Source organism: Diadema antillarum, unplaced genomic scaffold (genome assembly GCF_040938485.1).
Source record: "Diadema antillarum isolate AM-2024a unplaced genomic scaffold, OU_Dant_1.0 seq00000563_RagTag, whole genome shotgun sequence".
NCBI classification, from domain to species: Eukaryota; Metazoa; Echinodermata; class Echinoidea; order Diadematoida; family Diadematidae; genus Diadema; species Diadema antillarum.
The window spans coordinates 1210329-1227598 of record NW_027271502.1 but is presented as its reverse complement, the minus strand read 5'-3'; the positions used below and the strand labels follow the sequence as shown (position 1 = coordinate 1227598).

General features: G+C 37.3%; 1 protein-coding gene across 1 annotated transcript in view; it reads right to left on the bottom strand.

Moving 5' to 3' along the window:
* LOC139735063 (paired mesoderm homeobox protein 1-like) overlaps positions 1 to 5154 on the bottom strand; it is a 41249-nt gene extending 36095 nt beyond the window's left edge. Inside the window, exon 1 of the mRNA XM_071645835.1 lies at positions 4761 to 5154. Coding sequence (XP_071501936.1) covers positions 4761 to 5154 — 394 coding nt within the window. The remainder of the gene's footprint in view (positions 1 to 4760) is intronic.
* Positions 5155 to 17270: the final 12116 nt, after the last annotated feature.

Below are 17270 nucleotides of genomic sequence, written 5' to 3'. Positions count from 1 at the left end.
ATTGTTTATTGCATCCGCTGGTAATTACAATCACACATTATTTCTTCTAAAGCCGTAGGTCTATATCATTTCCATTATCCTGTAAGAAACATAAATAATACGAACACATATACAAAGCAGAAAATTCATCGCTATACCGGCTCTATACAAGCCCGTACGGGATGCTATTCTATAGTTCTCTGGCGATGTTTATTCTTAGCTCTATCCAGTGTTGATTGGTAGAATCTCGTCTGATTAATATAGAGCGTACAACAGGATATTAATCCTGTATGCTCTGTTAGAATTGCATGTAGCCTATACTAGATTATGAACAAATTCATACTGCTAATATTTCTCAAAGATGGACTTTTCTGTTCCCTTTTAACTCCAGTTACACTACAGCAGGTTTATGCAAGAACTACATAAAGTTTTATCATAACATCATAATCATATTGTATGGTATTTATCGAAAATAACGTCAAAATGGCGAAGCAAGGTTGTTTATGATTTGTTCTGTCATGTTTTAGAGATATATGCAAGAAAAATTCTTGACACTCTCTTCTTGGGAGTGTGTTAGATAAAAAAAGGTCTGCTATTGATTCACCGTGAAAGCAGGGCATGTCAGTGCAAAACCTTTTTAAACCGTGGCTGGAAGTCAGCCGAATAATTATGTGTTGCTTCGTATGGTGGCTTTAGAGCGATCAAAACGACTTTTTCTTTCAGTAGCTATTCTCTGTCTTTGCGTAATTTCCTTATAATATGGATTTTTTTTTCCCTTTCGCTCATCTTTCCGAATCAGAGTCGGATTGTCAGTTGATTATGGAAATGTATAAAGCACGCCGTCACGCGCAATCAAAAACAACACAAAACTATCATGATAGAGCTATGCTTTTCTTGAGAATTCCTCTTTTCCATATAGAATTACAAAATGAGATTGTATTGCTTACTTGTTTAATTATCTAAAACCCAAATTTGATATCATTATAATATTGTATCCATGTTTTGTTGAAACTTAGTGATTCAAAGTTCCTTAAAATATTATGTACTCGTGTAAGCGTTAGGTATATTGCTTTGTTTTACTTTATAATTATGGGAAAAAATCATTTGAATTGAATTGAATTGAATTGAAATGAATTGAATTGAATATAGTCACATAATTTTGGTTGATGTGATCTGCAGACGTTTGTGATGTCTAAGCAATGGCAAGTTAGTGACAGCTGTAGAAGGTGATGCTATGATGAAAACTCAAGATTACAAAGGCTATTAGAGCGATTGCCCTTACTTGACTGTGATCGGTGATTGGTCAGTCTATAATGAATAAAACGTCAAAATTAGTAATCCGGATCAACTGAGTCCTTTGACAGTGCCTTTCTTTTGTTAATATTATGTATTTCTAATATTAGAAAGGATATAAGCATTCCCATGAATACTTAAAAAGCGTTGAAAACCCATTATTTTCATGAATTGCAAAACAAATTTGTATCAGCCTTTTCCAAGTGATCCCTCATTATGCACCACTGCATAAATATAACTGAAGTAAAAAAAAAGTAGAAGTAGAAGATTTCACACCGTTGATGGTTTTAAGCATTAAAATAAGAGAGAGTGAGAGAGGGAAAGAGAGGGAGAAAGAGAACAACCAACAAGCGTTATAAAATACTAGTTTGGTTCAAATGATTTAAAAGTCTTGTTAAACATAATTATCAAAAAGGCCAAATGTATATAATTTTGATTGGAATTGTGGGGTTTTTTTAGTCTCTCATTTCTTGAGCGCATAAGGACATGATTATACACGTTGTGATGTGTATATATGTACATATGTCCAAGTGTTGCTGGTGATGATTATGATGATTATGATGATGATGATGATGATGACTATCACTTTGCACTCACCACAATCGCTCCTTAATTATGAAATAATGTACTTCATCGAATTTATTCTGCTTCTTTTAGCAGAACATCAAAATAACTATCTCAAGAGTCAATGGTATGACACTAGGAGTATAAACGTTTCGTCAAGAAAACGTTTGGAGTATATCATAATGTACTCCTCGGGCGAACTCGTCTTCTTTTTAAAGGTAGCCTACATAGATGAGCCCTATAGACTGCCCAAGATTTCCGCATCATGGAAGTTGGTAAAATATGGCAAATAAAGAGAATTTTCCAAACGCACTATGCAGCGTTTCAAAATTATGTTTCCGACATTCATGTTATGTAGAAAGGCCTTGATCAAACAATCATCATTTCATGAAATCATCGATTTATCGAAGTAATACCAACCAAATGCGGCCGAAAAAAAATAAGTCGACAATAAATAATCCAACCAATCGACCAAATAAAACCTATAACAATGTTAAAACAAAGAGCATTTTGTGTGTGTGTGTGTGTGTGTGTGTGTGTGTGTGTGGCAGGTATTACTCTCGAATTGTTTTCTGGTTGAGTTTGCATTTGACGAAAATCACATTATAATAGGAAAAAAATAATTAAAAAAATCCCTTGATACATATTTAGTGAGTGATTTCAGATGTAGATATGCTTGCCAATTAAATATGAAATGACCATCATGGACGTTTACAGCACAATAATTATTATTACCAGCACAACTTCTTGGTACGTCAGTTATCTTTGCGAAGAGCGCTATATCGATTACCGTACATCAGCACATTATATACCGTATAGTCTATAGTTGCGCTTGAGCATTTTGTTTATTGTATGTGTGTGTATTTTGTGCATGTGCTGTCAGCATTAATAGATATCCCATTTGAAATCAAATGCAACATTACTTTTTTTTTTTAAATCGTTGTTTATCTTACATTGGGTTCAGGCACATTTCGATTGTACGCTTTGTTGAAAAAGCTGGATCAACAATTTGGAAAGATTTAATATCTCTTTCTTCTAAGTTTGAATCAAGTAGAGAGTTATGTGAATGTTTATGTAACAGTAAAACTACCGTTGCTCTTGTATGATAAAAATACAATGGATCAACATGATAAGCTAATTCACACTAAATTTTTGATTGACCAAACTTTAATAGCAATCGTTATCAGCAGAACTAAAAAAGGTGATTTTTTTAATCATAGCAGTTGATCATTCCCTTTTCTCTCGCAAACATTTAAGTCGAAAACTATTATGCATTAAAACTTAATCAGCTTAATAAAATAAGAAACTTGATTTTGTTCTATAGGAAGCGTGATGGATACTACTTTTGTGGAAACCTGACCAACGTCTGTCTATAAGTTAGTGTATAGAGATATTGTTTATGTGTGTGTCGTCAAAACATGATATAAATCACCTACATTAGTACAAAATACAATGCCAGCAATCGATTCATATTCATGTGTGTTTGAGATGCGTATATGTATCTGTCACTGGGCCATCGTAAGTATGTTCCCGGTTACACCGACTAGTGAGTGACCTAATGCTCAAGGCACGTCGAGGGGCCAAGCCGCATGGCCCTTCTGTTCTCACACCCTCTTCCTCGGCAGTAAATATTCCAGCGTGTTTAAGACACCCGTAGGAGCAGGACCCGTCAGGCAAGCATGATTTTAAGACTGACAAACTACAGAACTGTATGGGCATGAAGCCTTAGCAAGGACAGTGATGTCCACTCTTATCAGGGTGATGATGATAATAACAGTAGAATGACAGCACTACTTTGTAGCACTGCGAAAGCGAAGGAAGTAGTAGTCATGATGATGATAATGCGATGTTCATTCACGGAGCTACAACCCACTGTACTTCCATGGTATATCTTTCCACTAGATAGCCTCTTCAGGGTAAACACACTTTTTCCATCCAAGGTCCCGGTTACCATCATTCTATACTCTGCTTCATACCCATTTCATTTTCTTGGAAATCATCTCGTTCAAAGGTATTGTCGACTGGCTAACTTTACGAACAATGCTGTAGTATACTTCCACCGGAACTTCATGAACTATTCATCTAGGCCTACTGGTGTGCTCACAAAATGCCAACTGGTCATATGCTTGACACACGTCATTTTATGGAAACATGACATTGAGAACGCGGAGGGCAGAAGTTTATTCCTTTGAATCAAACTTTTCTATCCCTTGAATTTGAAGGGTAAATCATGGATATAGTCAAGTTTCTCTCTCTCCCTAAAAACAAACAAACAAGCAAAAAAAAAAACCGCAAACAAAAGCAAAGTGATAAAACATACCTCCCTCTCTGGTTGAAATATACGTCATAGAATGCGAGGGAAACATCCGCATCACATAATCAGTTGTTTGGAATGCGGACCTCTCACGAAGCTCGAATACACTGCGTGAAAATATGGCTGACTTGTTGCTCTTTCGTAAGGTTTGGAGTGATACAAGATTCCTTCAGGGAAAGTTCTCTATAAAATGATCTGTCTACCCAAATAAAATCGATGGACATTAACATTTTGACAGTGGGACATCAGTGGAATCAAACCGTGATGTTAATATTTTCACAATTAACAAATTCTTCTACCAAGTAATAGCATTTGATTTGGAACCCTTTACAGTCCATTTCAATGTTTGGTCATAATCTTATGATCATAAATCAACCAACTATTTTAAGTGTAATCACCCCTTGCGAAGAACGAGAGGTGATCGACATGTACATACAGCGATCATCGGGCGACAGAATAATGCAGAAATCACGTACTACGAGATCGATTGTAAGGTCAATACCACGGTAAGATTATACCGATAAAATGCAGGAACTTACTATTAATATTATGGCGTACTCGTATCTTAACAAATTGAAAAGGATGGACCTGTATTGTGCGTTGTACTTACCGTCTGCGCACATGACGGCTCCCGGTGAGCCTTCCCTTACACCCATCCCTCCCTGACCTTCGCCGAGACCGTGATCCGCAAACCCGCTAACATCTTGTAGATTCAGCAAGTGTGAGACTGAGAACCCTCTTCCGTGGTGGTGCCCCAAGCCCGCGCCAGCTGCACCGAGTCCAGACGCATCGGGCATTCCGTTAGCGTCCAGGCCGCCGTGCCCGGCGGTGAGACCACCGTCAGTCCGCTGGTGGTGAACGAGGTGCGGGTGCTGGTGTAAATTTTGGTGGGGATGTTGTTGTGGCTGCCCTTGATGTGGGGCGCCGGCGGTCTGGTGCGCCTGTGTCTGGGAGGTCGGCGCGCCGAACGCCTCGGCGCCGTGCATGGACGTATCCATCATCATATTGACTTCCGCAGGGAAACGTTGACGTGAAATGACGAGATAAGACGAATGTCTTCCACTACAACTTTGTCGGTGGTATACAATATTCGATCTCCAGCCTCTTTTTCAGACTCTAGATTAATGTTTCATCCAAGATAAGACAATGCAAACTTGGGAAATCCAGCAATAGCCGTATAAATCCAATTCAGGCAGAATTTTCTTCAAGACGAAAATATCTATCCTCTGCATCAATTTTTTCCCTAAATAGTGAAACTCTAGATACCAACTGCAAGCATTATACTGAAGACATCATCTCTATTTTTGCTAAAAGAAAACAAAAGTTTCCCAAGCAACCGGGCCGAGATAGGTTGCCGAAACGTAGACGGGCAGAAATGGCGAGGTTGTAAACACGAAAGTAACTAAACACAGCTCTCCGCTTGAAGAGATGGATCTGCAACTCTTCCAACAACGCTAAAACGGTTGAAATAATTAAAAATGTCGGAACGGTTGTATGAAGTTTATCCAATCTTTTGATGTTATGAAAAATGCAAGAAGATATATATCTGCAGGTCACAGATCCCAATCCTAGTTATTTCTAGGCATGAAACATTGTGATCAGCCAGTGGTACAAGTTATGTAATCATTTGTCAGTACTTGCGAATGCATCAACAGAACGAGCGAGTGGTTTGCCGGCAAAGGTGTGAGATCGGATGAGAGAAGGCGTGAGTCAGAACAGTAAGAGCTGCCTTTGTTTTCATCTACGAGCGGCGACCCTGAAAATTTGATAGAACAGAGTTTTGATTGAATTTAGGACCAATTTGCCGGAAGCGTCGCGAGGCAAGACGCGGAGTTCGACGATCAGCCGCGAGTACGCAAAACCCGCCGCATCCGCAAGCCAGTGGCAAAAGAGGACACCATTCAACTTCTGGCCTCACTCGCGAGGTAGTAGCAGGAGCAGCGTCAGAGTGGAGTCTACGCTTGGTCTCTTTCGCGTTCGGACAATATCTTTGACAACCCGGTTGCCATGGAAGATAAGCAGTGGGCTTTGGGCTCTGTAAAGAGGAGGAGGAGAATCCTTTATGATGAGATGCCACTTGAATCGAGACTAGATCGTGGCGGAAACAATTTTGCTCGCGTCGCTTGGGGAGACGAGAGTTATTACATATCCAAGTATGTGCTGATAGCTTTGCTCAACAAGGAAAAGCCGGGGTGGGGGGAAGACGGATCCCAAAGTTTCTAGTGTGCCCAGTGTGCGCACGCACGCCACGTCACTACTCTGGGTTTGTTAATCGTGTAATGACTGACGGCAGATCCGAAGATCCTCGTAACACCAAGGCTGTGTGCTTCTTGGAGCAATTCACAGGGGTCAGTGTAAAGGTCACTAAATACCAAGGTCTTGTAGCAACTTTACATAACTGACCAGTAATAACACACTGCACATAAAGGGAAGTATCAGCTGTAACAATCGATAGAGTTACCCGAATCCCCCCCCCCCCCAATTTATGATGCCCCCTTTCCCTGCCTGGTCTGTCATTCAGTGCAAGGCTTGTTGCTATTGGTTAACACATCTGCTCAAACTACGTGACGTAGATAGACGTCAACGTGACAATGATCCAATGAGAAGTCGATACATCCATCCCCACCCTGTCCGCCAGCAGCCAGCAAGTAAAACTGATAGCTAGGTCGTCAGCGAACACGAGAGGGCGTGAAGAGACATTTTAAGTGGATGCCACCGGAATTGTCTGTCGATAGACACACTGCATGGCTGGCAGTGTGTAAGCGTGTGCGTTGTGTGTGTCTGTTGCAGTGATGAGATCGTGTATAGGCGACGAGATAGGCAACCAAGTGAAGTGACCGCTTGCCTGAAGACAACTAAGAGTTTCTTAAATCATTACATAATTTCTAATATTGCTCATGATCTGTTGAATGCTCTGTTGTTGTCATAGAATAAAAATCAAAATGTATGGGGTCTTATTGAGAAACAATTTGCCCCAGGCAATACTGGGATCAAATCAAGCGATACTATAAGCAAATCTGTTTAAACTTATGCAAATTAAGTGATTCTAAGAGGGGAGCTCATAAAACGTCTCCGTACGGAGCTCATAGGAGAAAGAAAAAAAAAGGGAAAAGGAAAAAATATCTCCACGTGGGAGCTCATATAACAATTCAAAACAAACACGATTATCAGTCTCCACAAAATGTGTCGGATGAGATGATAAGTAGCAGTGTAGTTAGCTAACATTGCACAATTACGTTTCATACTGTCCACGCATAAGTTATACGTAGAATGACTGATGTTTAGTTGATCGGTACTGGGAGAAATCAGTAGTGCCTTCCTTATTATTTTCCTCTGTATCTGTCAGGAACGGTTGGAACTATCCCGTGAAACTATCCCTTGAAACTGTGGACACTGTACATTAATATTCTCGTACGTTTGCACACCATAGGTCTGTATAGGATGGTACAACACATCCTATTTAACTGTTATTTCTAAGGATTGTTGTCACCTTTTTCTAGTTTAAATTTTCAAGTTCGAATAAAGTTCAAGTTCAAGTTCATGTTCCCTATATTCCTTTTGAAGTGCGCATCTTGTTTTGTTTGGTTTTAAAATCAATGAGAGGCAAAATGGCAAATGTTTCATTAAAATCAAACCCCAAACGTGTCTCTTCACTTTGCAATGATGTTGGTTGAAACACACCTCACTACTCTCCTTTTGTTTTGTTTTTTTTTTGTTTTTTTACACAAAATATGGCAAATGAGAAACAACCCCTTTCTCCCTAGTCTTCCTTGCAAAGTCATTACAGACTACTATGATTTGTTATTTTGATCTGTTTAATGTCATTAGAAAAAAAAAATCAATGAAGAATTATGTACAAGTCAATGGATGAGTTGTGAGATGTGGGGGCGCTATGACACCCAAGCGGAGAACCCGAGTTCGATTCGCGCCCAGTGCTTACGCTCTTGGACAAGATGATTTTACCCACTATGTGTCTCTCGACCCAGTGTGTATAAATGGGTACCTGGCTACGCTGGGATAATAATAATGGCAGGGCCCTCTGAACAGTGGCAACACTGAAGAGGCTACCCTGGATAAAGAAAATATTATTGTTATTATCATCATCACTATTATTTTTTTTTGTTATTATATTCATATTCATATCATTCTTCTTCTTCTTCTTCTTCTTATTATTATTATTATTATTATTGTTATCATTATCATTATAATTATTACTATCATTAGCCATGTAATCTTCTTACTCTTACAGAATACACTGTGGTTATTGTTATGTATCATTATTTCCGATGGAAGATGTGAAGTATCCATGAAATTCCATCACTTCATTTTTTAATGTGATTACTTACTTTAAATAGGTCCAATTTTCATTGAACCTCTGCAACCTGTTTGTTTAGTTTTTACCCCGTCAAGATAAAACCAGCATGAACGTGCAAATAGTGTAATACAAGTACTTTGCCAATGTCGTACTTCAGCATTCATACTGCGTCAGTCCTCACTCTGGTAGGGTCAAAGACAGTGATAAAACTAGCGAAGCTCCGTCCTACATATCAGGGCCCTGTTTTATCAACGCATTTAATTGATTATATGTTCCATAAATCAATTATAACTCCCTCAAATCGAACATAAGTCCCAAAAATATTCATTTTTTGTTTGTGTTTTGAAGAATATTTTGTTCTTCATCAATGGAAACAATATTGTACAGATACTTGTATACAATATCTTTACATCAATTTCATAATCCCTACACTATGATGAACTATTTCACATAGATCACAATCCATATACCGTATAACTTCACAATCGATTATAAGTCTCTTCATTCAAATGGAGACTTATAGTTGATCACAATAATTTACTTTAAGTGGGTAAGAATTGCCATTTATTTCAGTATCAATCATAACTCTCATTTGATAAAGCCAGAAATAGCAGGGTCCTGACATCATCTACGTCATTACAGCTCTCTTCATGTGCACCCCGACCACAGCACAAACACCTTTTATCAAGTTCCTCGCTTCAACACTCAGAACTATAATGGCTCAAGTCCCTTTCCCGTCATGGCGCCCACTCACTGGAACACGTTACCCATTCTGAATTCCAGAAACCTTAAGACTCAAAACCCCAAAAGGGTGGTATAGTATTGGTGGAGATGAGAATTGAGATTTTAACTTCTTGCGAGATACCAAGAAACCAATTATGAAATAGTACGGAACATTCGATTATTGTCAAAGGGTTCTCGGAGGACGACCACAATGATAAACTGAACACAGTGAATTCTTGTTTCAAATCAATTGTGTCATCCGACTCTTTTATTTTAAACAAAGTCGGTGCAATGTGGGATGTTGTCTCCCGAATGTCAATACAGAGTCACCGAAAGAAAAATGTTCTTCGGGAAGAAAAAGGCAAGACAAAATTACCTGTGTAAAAACAAATCGTTTCCTAATATCCTAATTTCTGATAAGCCCCTATATGAACACGTGCATTTCTACGTATGAAAACCCCCCTATGAATAGAGTCCCTACATATATCAAAGGCACTTTCCCGTTGTCGACACCCGCGCGATGACTGTACAGTATTGCTCAGGCGAAGCCGGATCCTGGCGTCAGATACGCGAGGTGGCTGACGCCTGTTCCTGCAGTCCGTCGCGGCGTGAAGTGTATACGGGTGTGGCAGCACGGCGTGGCCGGATACACACGGTCGAGTGTCGTGGGTATTGTCCGGTTTGCGGGTGTCTGCCTGTTTCTGTCCACAGCTGGGCGTGGGATTACTCGAAGACTCCAAGACTGGGCGGTATCCGCCTCCGGATACGTCCTCCGGACAAGTCCGGATACTCAGTGCCTGGATACGGACGGCTAGAAATATAACAAATCCCTTGTCAAAATACATTTCGACCCAACTATTAATCCTCAACTCCTATAATATAACATTTGTGCTCACCCTTGCAGCAATGTGTTAAGGTACAAATATATCTGAACATCCTCAACTTATCACATCAACGTTTTCCTTTCATGTTCATTTTGACCTTTCTTTCGAGAGAAAGCAAAACTTTATGTCACATTTCGGTTCCGTGCAATAAATTGCCATACAATGAAATGCATAAACGTAGCCATGACATCTTATGAAACCTGCGATGAATAAAAGAATCACCCAATTAAGGGGACAGTTATCACAATCGAGCGATAGAATTAATCTACCAAACAATGCAAATCTCCCCCGTAAAAGCTCGCTTTTTGCTAACCTCCGTTTCTAACTTCACATGTATGCTCTTTACACTGTATCTCTCGTGGTTCTAACATTCACATCCGAATTCCACGGAAAGCATACTTTCTCTGAACATTTTTTGTTTTTGTTTTAAAGAATATTTTATTCTTCATCAATGGAAACATAACATACAAACAAATTTTAAAAAATTCTCCAGACCAAGTTTATAATCCTTTACATCAATGAATACAAAACTGATACCAAAACTTTACATCAGTTTAACATGTTTTGATACACTCTGGTACATTTTTTTCACAATCAATATACACAATCCATATATAAACATCTCTTCTTTTCTAGTTTTACATTGCTAATTCCTCAATCTCTTAACAATTTTATTCTTTCATTACATAATAAATTCTATTAACTGAATCACTTACCCCCCCCCAAAAAAAAATAATTTCTTTTCAGCTTTCATTCAATCCAACCTAAAATATCAGTATCCATTGATTGAAGTTTATTGTTTAAAAAAACACGTAACAACCCCCCTCGCAACCCCCCCGACCACTCTATACCCCCGTCCATTCTCCCTCTTACTACCCCACCCCATCCCCCTCCCCCTCCTAAAACCCCCAACACGAACAAAACCTCAAAGACAACTGAAACCTGTGTGTCCTGACTTACATTATAACACATAATACGAGTGCGTGGAAAAGGCATTTCCTGGTGGATGTGCAGCAGACCCTACTCTATTAAATAAACGCAAAAACAAATTCTCAATTCTTTTTCCAGTTCTCCCACTTTTGTAAATGTATTGACAACGTATTACGTATAACTGCTATTTTTTCTTCTTCTAACATATCCTGCTCTATAGACCTTTTAATGAAATATTCCGTTGGGGGTGTCTTATTTTTCCTTCCTAAAAAAGCAATTTCTTCACCAAAATTATAACATGGTTAACTAACTGAGCTTTTCCTTTATCTGGTAGCTCTATACCAAAAAAGATCTCTTCCCAACTCAACTGTTGCAAATCAACATATTCAAAAAAAGTACTACATTTTCCCCAAACTTTCCTAGCAAAATCACATGTATAAAATATATGTTTATACGTCTCTTCCTCTTTATGACAAAAAGAATATAAATTATCATTTACGAACTGAAACTGAAATAATTGATGATTTGTGTACACTATTCCATGCAATAATCTATATTGAAAATCCCTCAAAGCAGAACTCAAAGTGCTACTTCTTATCCTACTAAAAATACATTTTATATCTCTATTAGAAAAATCACAAAAATATAAATTTCTCAATTTTTTCTATCACCAAAGAATCATCATTTACTTTCTTCACTAATTCAACATAAATGTCTTTAGAGGTAATCTTTTCCAGAGGAATTTCCTTCCCATTTCTTATAAAAATCATTTCATCTACACTTGTATCCTTCTCTACCTCTGTGTTCTCTGTATTCCTTTTCCAACCAACTGGAAGCGCTTCATATATCTTTTGAATACTCAAAATGTTCAAATAATTAAATCCTTTATTATAAACATATTCAACAGAAAATAATTTACCATTCCTATCCATTATATGTTCCAATCTAAAACATTTTTTCAAAAACAAATTCTCATCAAAACTGCATTTTCCTTCAATACGAATCATTTTATTATTAAACAAAACTTCCTTCCTTATTTGATTATAATTACCCCTGAAATCCCTTGTTTTCACCCATGTTTTCAACAGATCCCTGTAAAATTCCGGTATAGACAAATTCAAAAGACAAATAAAATAGTTACAATAAAATATAAATTTACCTCCAATATGTTTAGTAACAAACTGAAAATATTGTTTCCATTTCATTTCTTGTTTACCATAAAATAACCTTTTAACCCACATTACTCTTTGAGCGTCTATCAAAGATGGAAAATGCATAAATTTTGCTCCCCCGTATTCATAATCTAATACCAACACAGTTTTTTTAATTTTTGGTTTCCCTTGCCAAATAAATTCCCAAACAACCAATTCCAATTCATTATGTACCCATTCTGGCAAAGGGGTAAGAGACTCCACATATATCAACTTAGAATAAATAAAAGTCTCCAATAACTGAATTTTACCAACTAATGTCAAATCTCGTTGCTTCCACCATATCAATAATTTCTTTATTTTACTAAGTATTTCTTTATAATTCAATTTTTCTTTCACCTCTGGATCCAAAGTAAAATATACCCCTAAAATCTTTAACTCATTTTTTTTTAGTCCAAAAGAAAAATCATAAGCATTTTCTTTACTACATTAATTTCTGAATCGATTCACAGCTACGCTTTATCGACCCTCGTACCTATCGTACTTAGCGTCTAATTATGTGTATCAATAAATATAAATCGATATTATTAATAATATCATAATTCTCACAATTATCCCCCAAAAAATCATCGTAGCAATTAGCCCAGCAACAAAACTCATCGTTTAGGATTAAAATCTCAATGTTATTTCTTTTACTCAAACGGTCTCACTTTTGGCGTAACACAAACAACCTAACCCTCTCACTGCCAGACTAATTCTCCCTCTGGCTTAAATATCTTGGCTCATTACGTACATAATAGTAGAGGCTACTATGTAATCCCGTGAGATTTTTGTGCCAAAATTGATTTTCTTTACTACATTAATTTCTGAATCGATTCACAGCTACGCTTTATCGACCCTCGTACCTATCGTACTTAGCGTCTAATTATGTGTATCAATAAATATAAATCGATATTATTAATAATATCATAATTCTCACAATTATCCCCCAAAAAATCATCGTAGCAATTAGCCCAGCAACAAAACTCATCGTTTAGGATTAAAATCTCAATGCTATTTCTTTTACTCAAACGGTCTCACTTTTGGCGTAACACAAACAACCTAACCCTCTCACTGCCAGACTAATTCTCCCTCTGGCTTAAATATCTTGGCTCATTACGTACATAATAGTAGAGGCTACTATGTAATCCCGTGAGATTTTTGTGCCAAAATTGATTTTTTTTTTTTGGCTAACTTAGTCAATTTGGGGGTGCTGAATCCAAAAAACTTTGGTTCCATTTTTTCCGACCACGTCTTCAGCCGCCATTTTGAATTTCAAAATGGCCGCCATAGCAAACTGTATTTTTATCCATATCTCATTAAGTGAGCATTGTAGAAGCTTTAAATTTGGTGCAAAATGCATGGTTGAGATGTCAAACACACTGGTATATCTTTTTTCTGATAATGTAGATTGTTTTGATACATTATGTAGGCTGCCATCTTGAATTTCAAAATGGCCGCCATAGCAAACAATATTTTGAACCATATCTCATACAGTGAGCATTGTAGAAGCTACAAATTTGGTGCAAAATGCATGGTTGTGATGTCAAACACTCTGATATATCATTTTCTGATATTGTGGATTGTTTTGATACAATTCATAGGCTGCCATCTTGAAATTCAAAATGGCCGCCATAGCGTTTTTACCTATACCTCATGTTGCAATTATTGAAGGAGCATCAAATTTTCAGTAATGTACATGCTTGTGGTGTCCAACGTTCCAGTACAGCTGTTTCCTATTGTGGATCATTAGATACGCCACCATCTTGAGATTCAAGATGGTGGCCATATAAAAACATATAAGACTGTGGTAAGCGCCTTAGATAAATTTGCCAAAATTGTCCTAGTTTTCATTTTTCATGAAAACATTCATTTTCATTCGAATTCATTTTCAGGTCACACAGAACGACAGCCAGCTCTTAATTCAAAATGGCCACCATAAATTCAGACTGTAAGGACGAGGTTCCAATGACGTCATCAAGCCATCCTGAGGGGCAAAAACTGCATATGGTGGGGGGGGGGGGGTACGGGAGGGGTCCTATACCACTTCCCATAGGTGTGGGCAAGCGTGTAAGCATTACATCCCACGTCCCATAATAGCCAGGTATATGTGGTTTGCGTACTGTGTGCTACAGCTATGCGCTTAATACACACGTGATTTGTTTTTGCCTCTCAGGCAATACACTATTTGGTGTCGTGGAACCTCGTTAAAAGTTACATTCAATCCCAGTTATTAAATATCTGTACAAAAGCAAGCATTGATACGATTAAAGGTGATCTTCAAAAACTTGATGCTGCCTCGAGAGAATGAAGACAAACTAGGAAAAGTCTCGCAATGGCAAGAAATGCCATGGTCACCCTACCAGGCATCCCATTCACAAGCTTGTTTGTTGACCACAAAATGAAACAACTCATCAGGAAGCTCATAATTGCTGGATGTGTTTCTGGAATAACATAGAATGAATAAGGAATGTCAATGAGTAGGTTTTTTCCTGATTGCCCTGTGTGGGTCATCCTCAATTATCAAGACTTCCAAGATGCTTACTGCTTTACCGCCAATGATTCTAAAACTACAAAGGAGCAATAATAGCTCAGTTCTGTGGCACTTTCGATGCATCAAAATTCCTCAATGATTTAGAACACCATCACACAAGGGTAATCTCAAAAATTGTCACTGCATTGAAACTGATGAATATGGTGTTTGGCAATCAGGTTCAAGGAGGATATTCTAGAAAGAGATGAAAAGGGAAGTTTTCATGTTCTGTACGAAGAATTTGTATCTGAAAGAATTAAAAAAAAATCTATCTGGGCTAATATGAGAAAGGCCCAGTTTATGCCCGAAATGTGAACTTTCTGTATTGGTTACAACATGAAATATGGGTCAAAATATACATTCTGGTATGGCGGCCATTTTGAATTTCAAGATGGCCACCTATAATATCAAAATGGACCATCATTTCAGATAAAGATGTTTCAGAAAGTTTGATAGCATATGCATGCTGTTTTCCCCAAATTAGAACCTATACACAATGCATATGATATGAGATATAGGCCCAATTACACTTGCTATGGTGGCCATTTTGAATTTCAAGATGGCCGCCAACCAAAATGATCCATCATTTAAAACAAAAATGTATATATTAACATGTCTGACATCATAAGTATGCTTTTTGCCCCAAATTTATACTTTTCATGGTGCTTACAAGCTGAGACACAGGTAAAAATACATTTAGCTACGGTGGCCATTTTGAATTTCAAGATGGCAGCCCTCAAATTGTATTAAAACAATATACAACATCAGGAAATGGTGTATCAGAATGTCTGACATCATAAACATGATTTTTGCATCAAATTTGAACCTTCTATGGTGCTCACATTATGAGAATTGGGTCAAAATACAGTTTGCTATGGCGGCCATTTTGAAATCCAAAATGGCGGCTGAAGACGTGGTCGAAAAAAATGGAACCAAAGTTTTTTGGATTCAGCACCCCCAAATTGACAAAGTTAGCTAAAAAAAAATCAATTTTGGCACGATAATCTCACGGGGTCCAATATTTCGACATAGCAGACCGTACTATAAAGACAAACATCATTTCAAGGTATATTTCAAGAACCTCACGTGGTTAATTTGCTTTATACTCTTTAACCCGTTCCATACTGAATTCTGAAATCCCCATAGACTTAATACACAAACCACCAGGTTCCCGAAGTGAATGGGTTAACATTAAAATGTCTTTACTACTATTCTAATCGAAAAAAAGTTCTTTTCTACCGTGCGCTAAAATGAGTAATAATACCAAATTCTGCAAAACTTACAGCTTCTCGGTCCCTTTTCCTTTTTGAGTGACGGCAAGCGGTGTCTACGGGGAATGCACCAAGCGACGCAGCAGAATTAAATGCGATGATGCTCAGGCCCTGTTCTTGGCTTGTCAACCCGTCTGCGCACCTTCTCGCCAGCAAGCCTCAAATGCAACTCTTCGCTCTCGCTGCTCACTCACTTCACACCCACACCCTAACCATACATTCCTGTCACATACCATTCAAATCATATTTAAATTCTTGTTCCAAAATATTTGTCTACATCTCACCAGCTCCCTCTATTGACACCAAAACAAAATATACTCTATCACCAATGTCAGATTCATTTTGACTGATTATAAGAGGAATTCAAAGTTTATTTGATGAAAATCGGTTGTACATTAAAAAATAAAGTAAAAACAAAGCAATCGTAATGAAAGGTGGGACCCATCTTTTGTAAGGATGCTCTGTTTTGGATATCTCAGCTATTTCAAAATCAATTTTCATCAAATAAAGGTTTAATTCCTTTTTGAATTATATGCTCTTTCATATTTCATAATCAAATTAAGAGGTTTCTCATTATGTCACCAACATGTTAGAAACCTGGAGTTAGGTCTCAACCAAAACTGTACGATCCCTTTAAACATTATTTTTGTAGCTTATCGTAAAGTCATGTTCATTTTATAAATTTATTGTGTAACAGTCCTTTTTTTAATAATCTTTATGATAAGTTATACATGGCTTAGATTATCTGAATAATAATAATAACAATAACAACAACAACAATAATAATAATAATAATAATAATAATGATAATAATAAGAAACAATACTACTACTAATAATTATTATTATAATTATTATCGTTATTATTGTTATCATTATCATTATAATTGTCACAATCATCATTATTGAAGAAGATGTCCATTGACATGTTTAAGTTAACCTCTTTACATTGAGTAAAATATAAGAACAATAAAAGAAAAATATAAGAAGAATACAGGAAATGAAAAAAGATGAAATGAATAGATCGCATTTAACTCAGAGATGTGGAATTCTTACGTTTTACATGATTTTCCACATTAGTAACATCGACCACTGTCACGAAATTATGTTCAGCATTGTGAACTAGCTGACAAGTGATGACATACTTGTACACAGTCATATCGTCACGAATTAGTTTTACATGAATTCATGTCCATTAACATAAAAATGTGTAAAGGCGTAACAATTTGATGCTCATGATTTTGCTATGGAAAGATGGATTATAATTCTTGAATA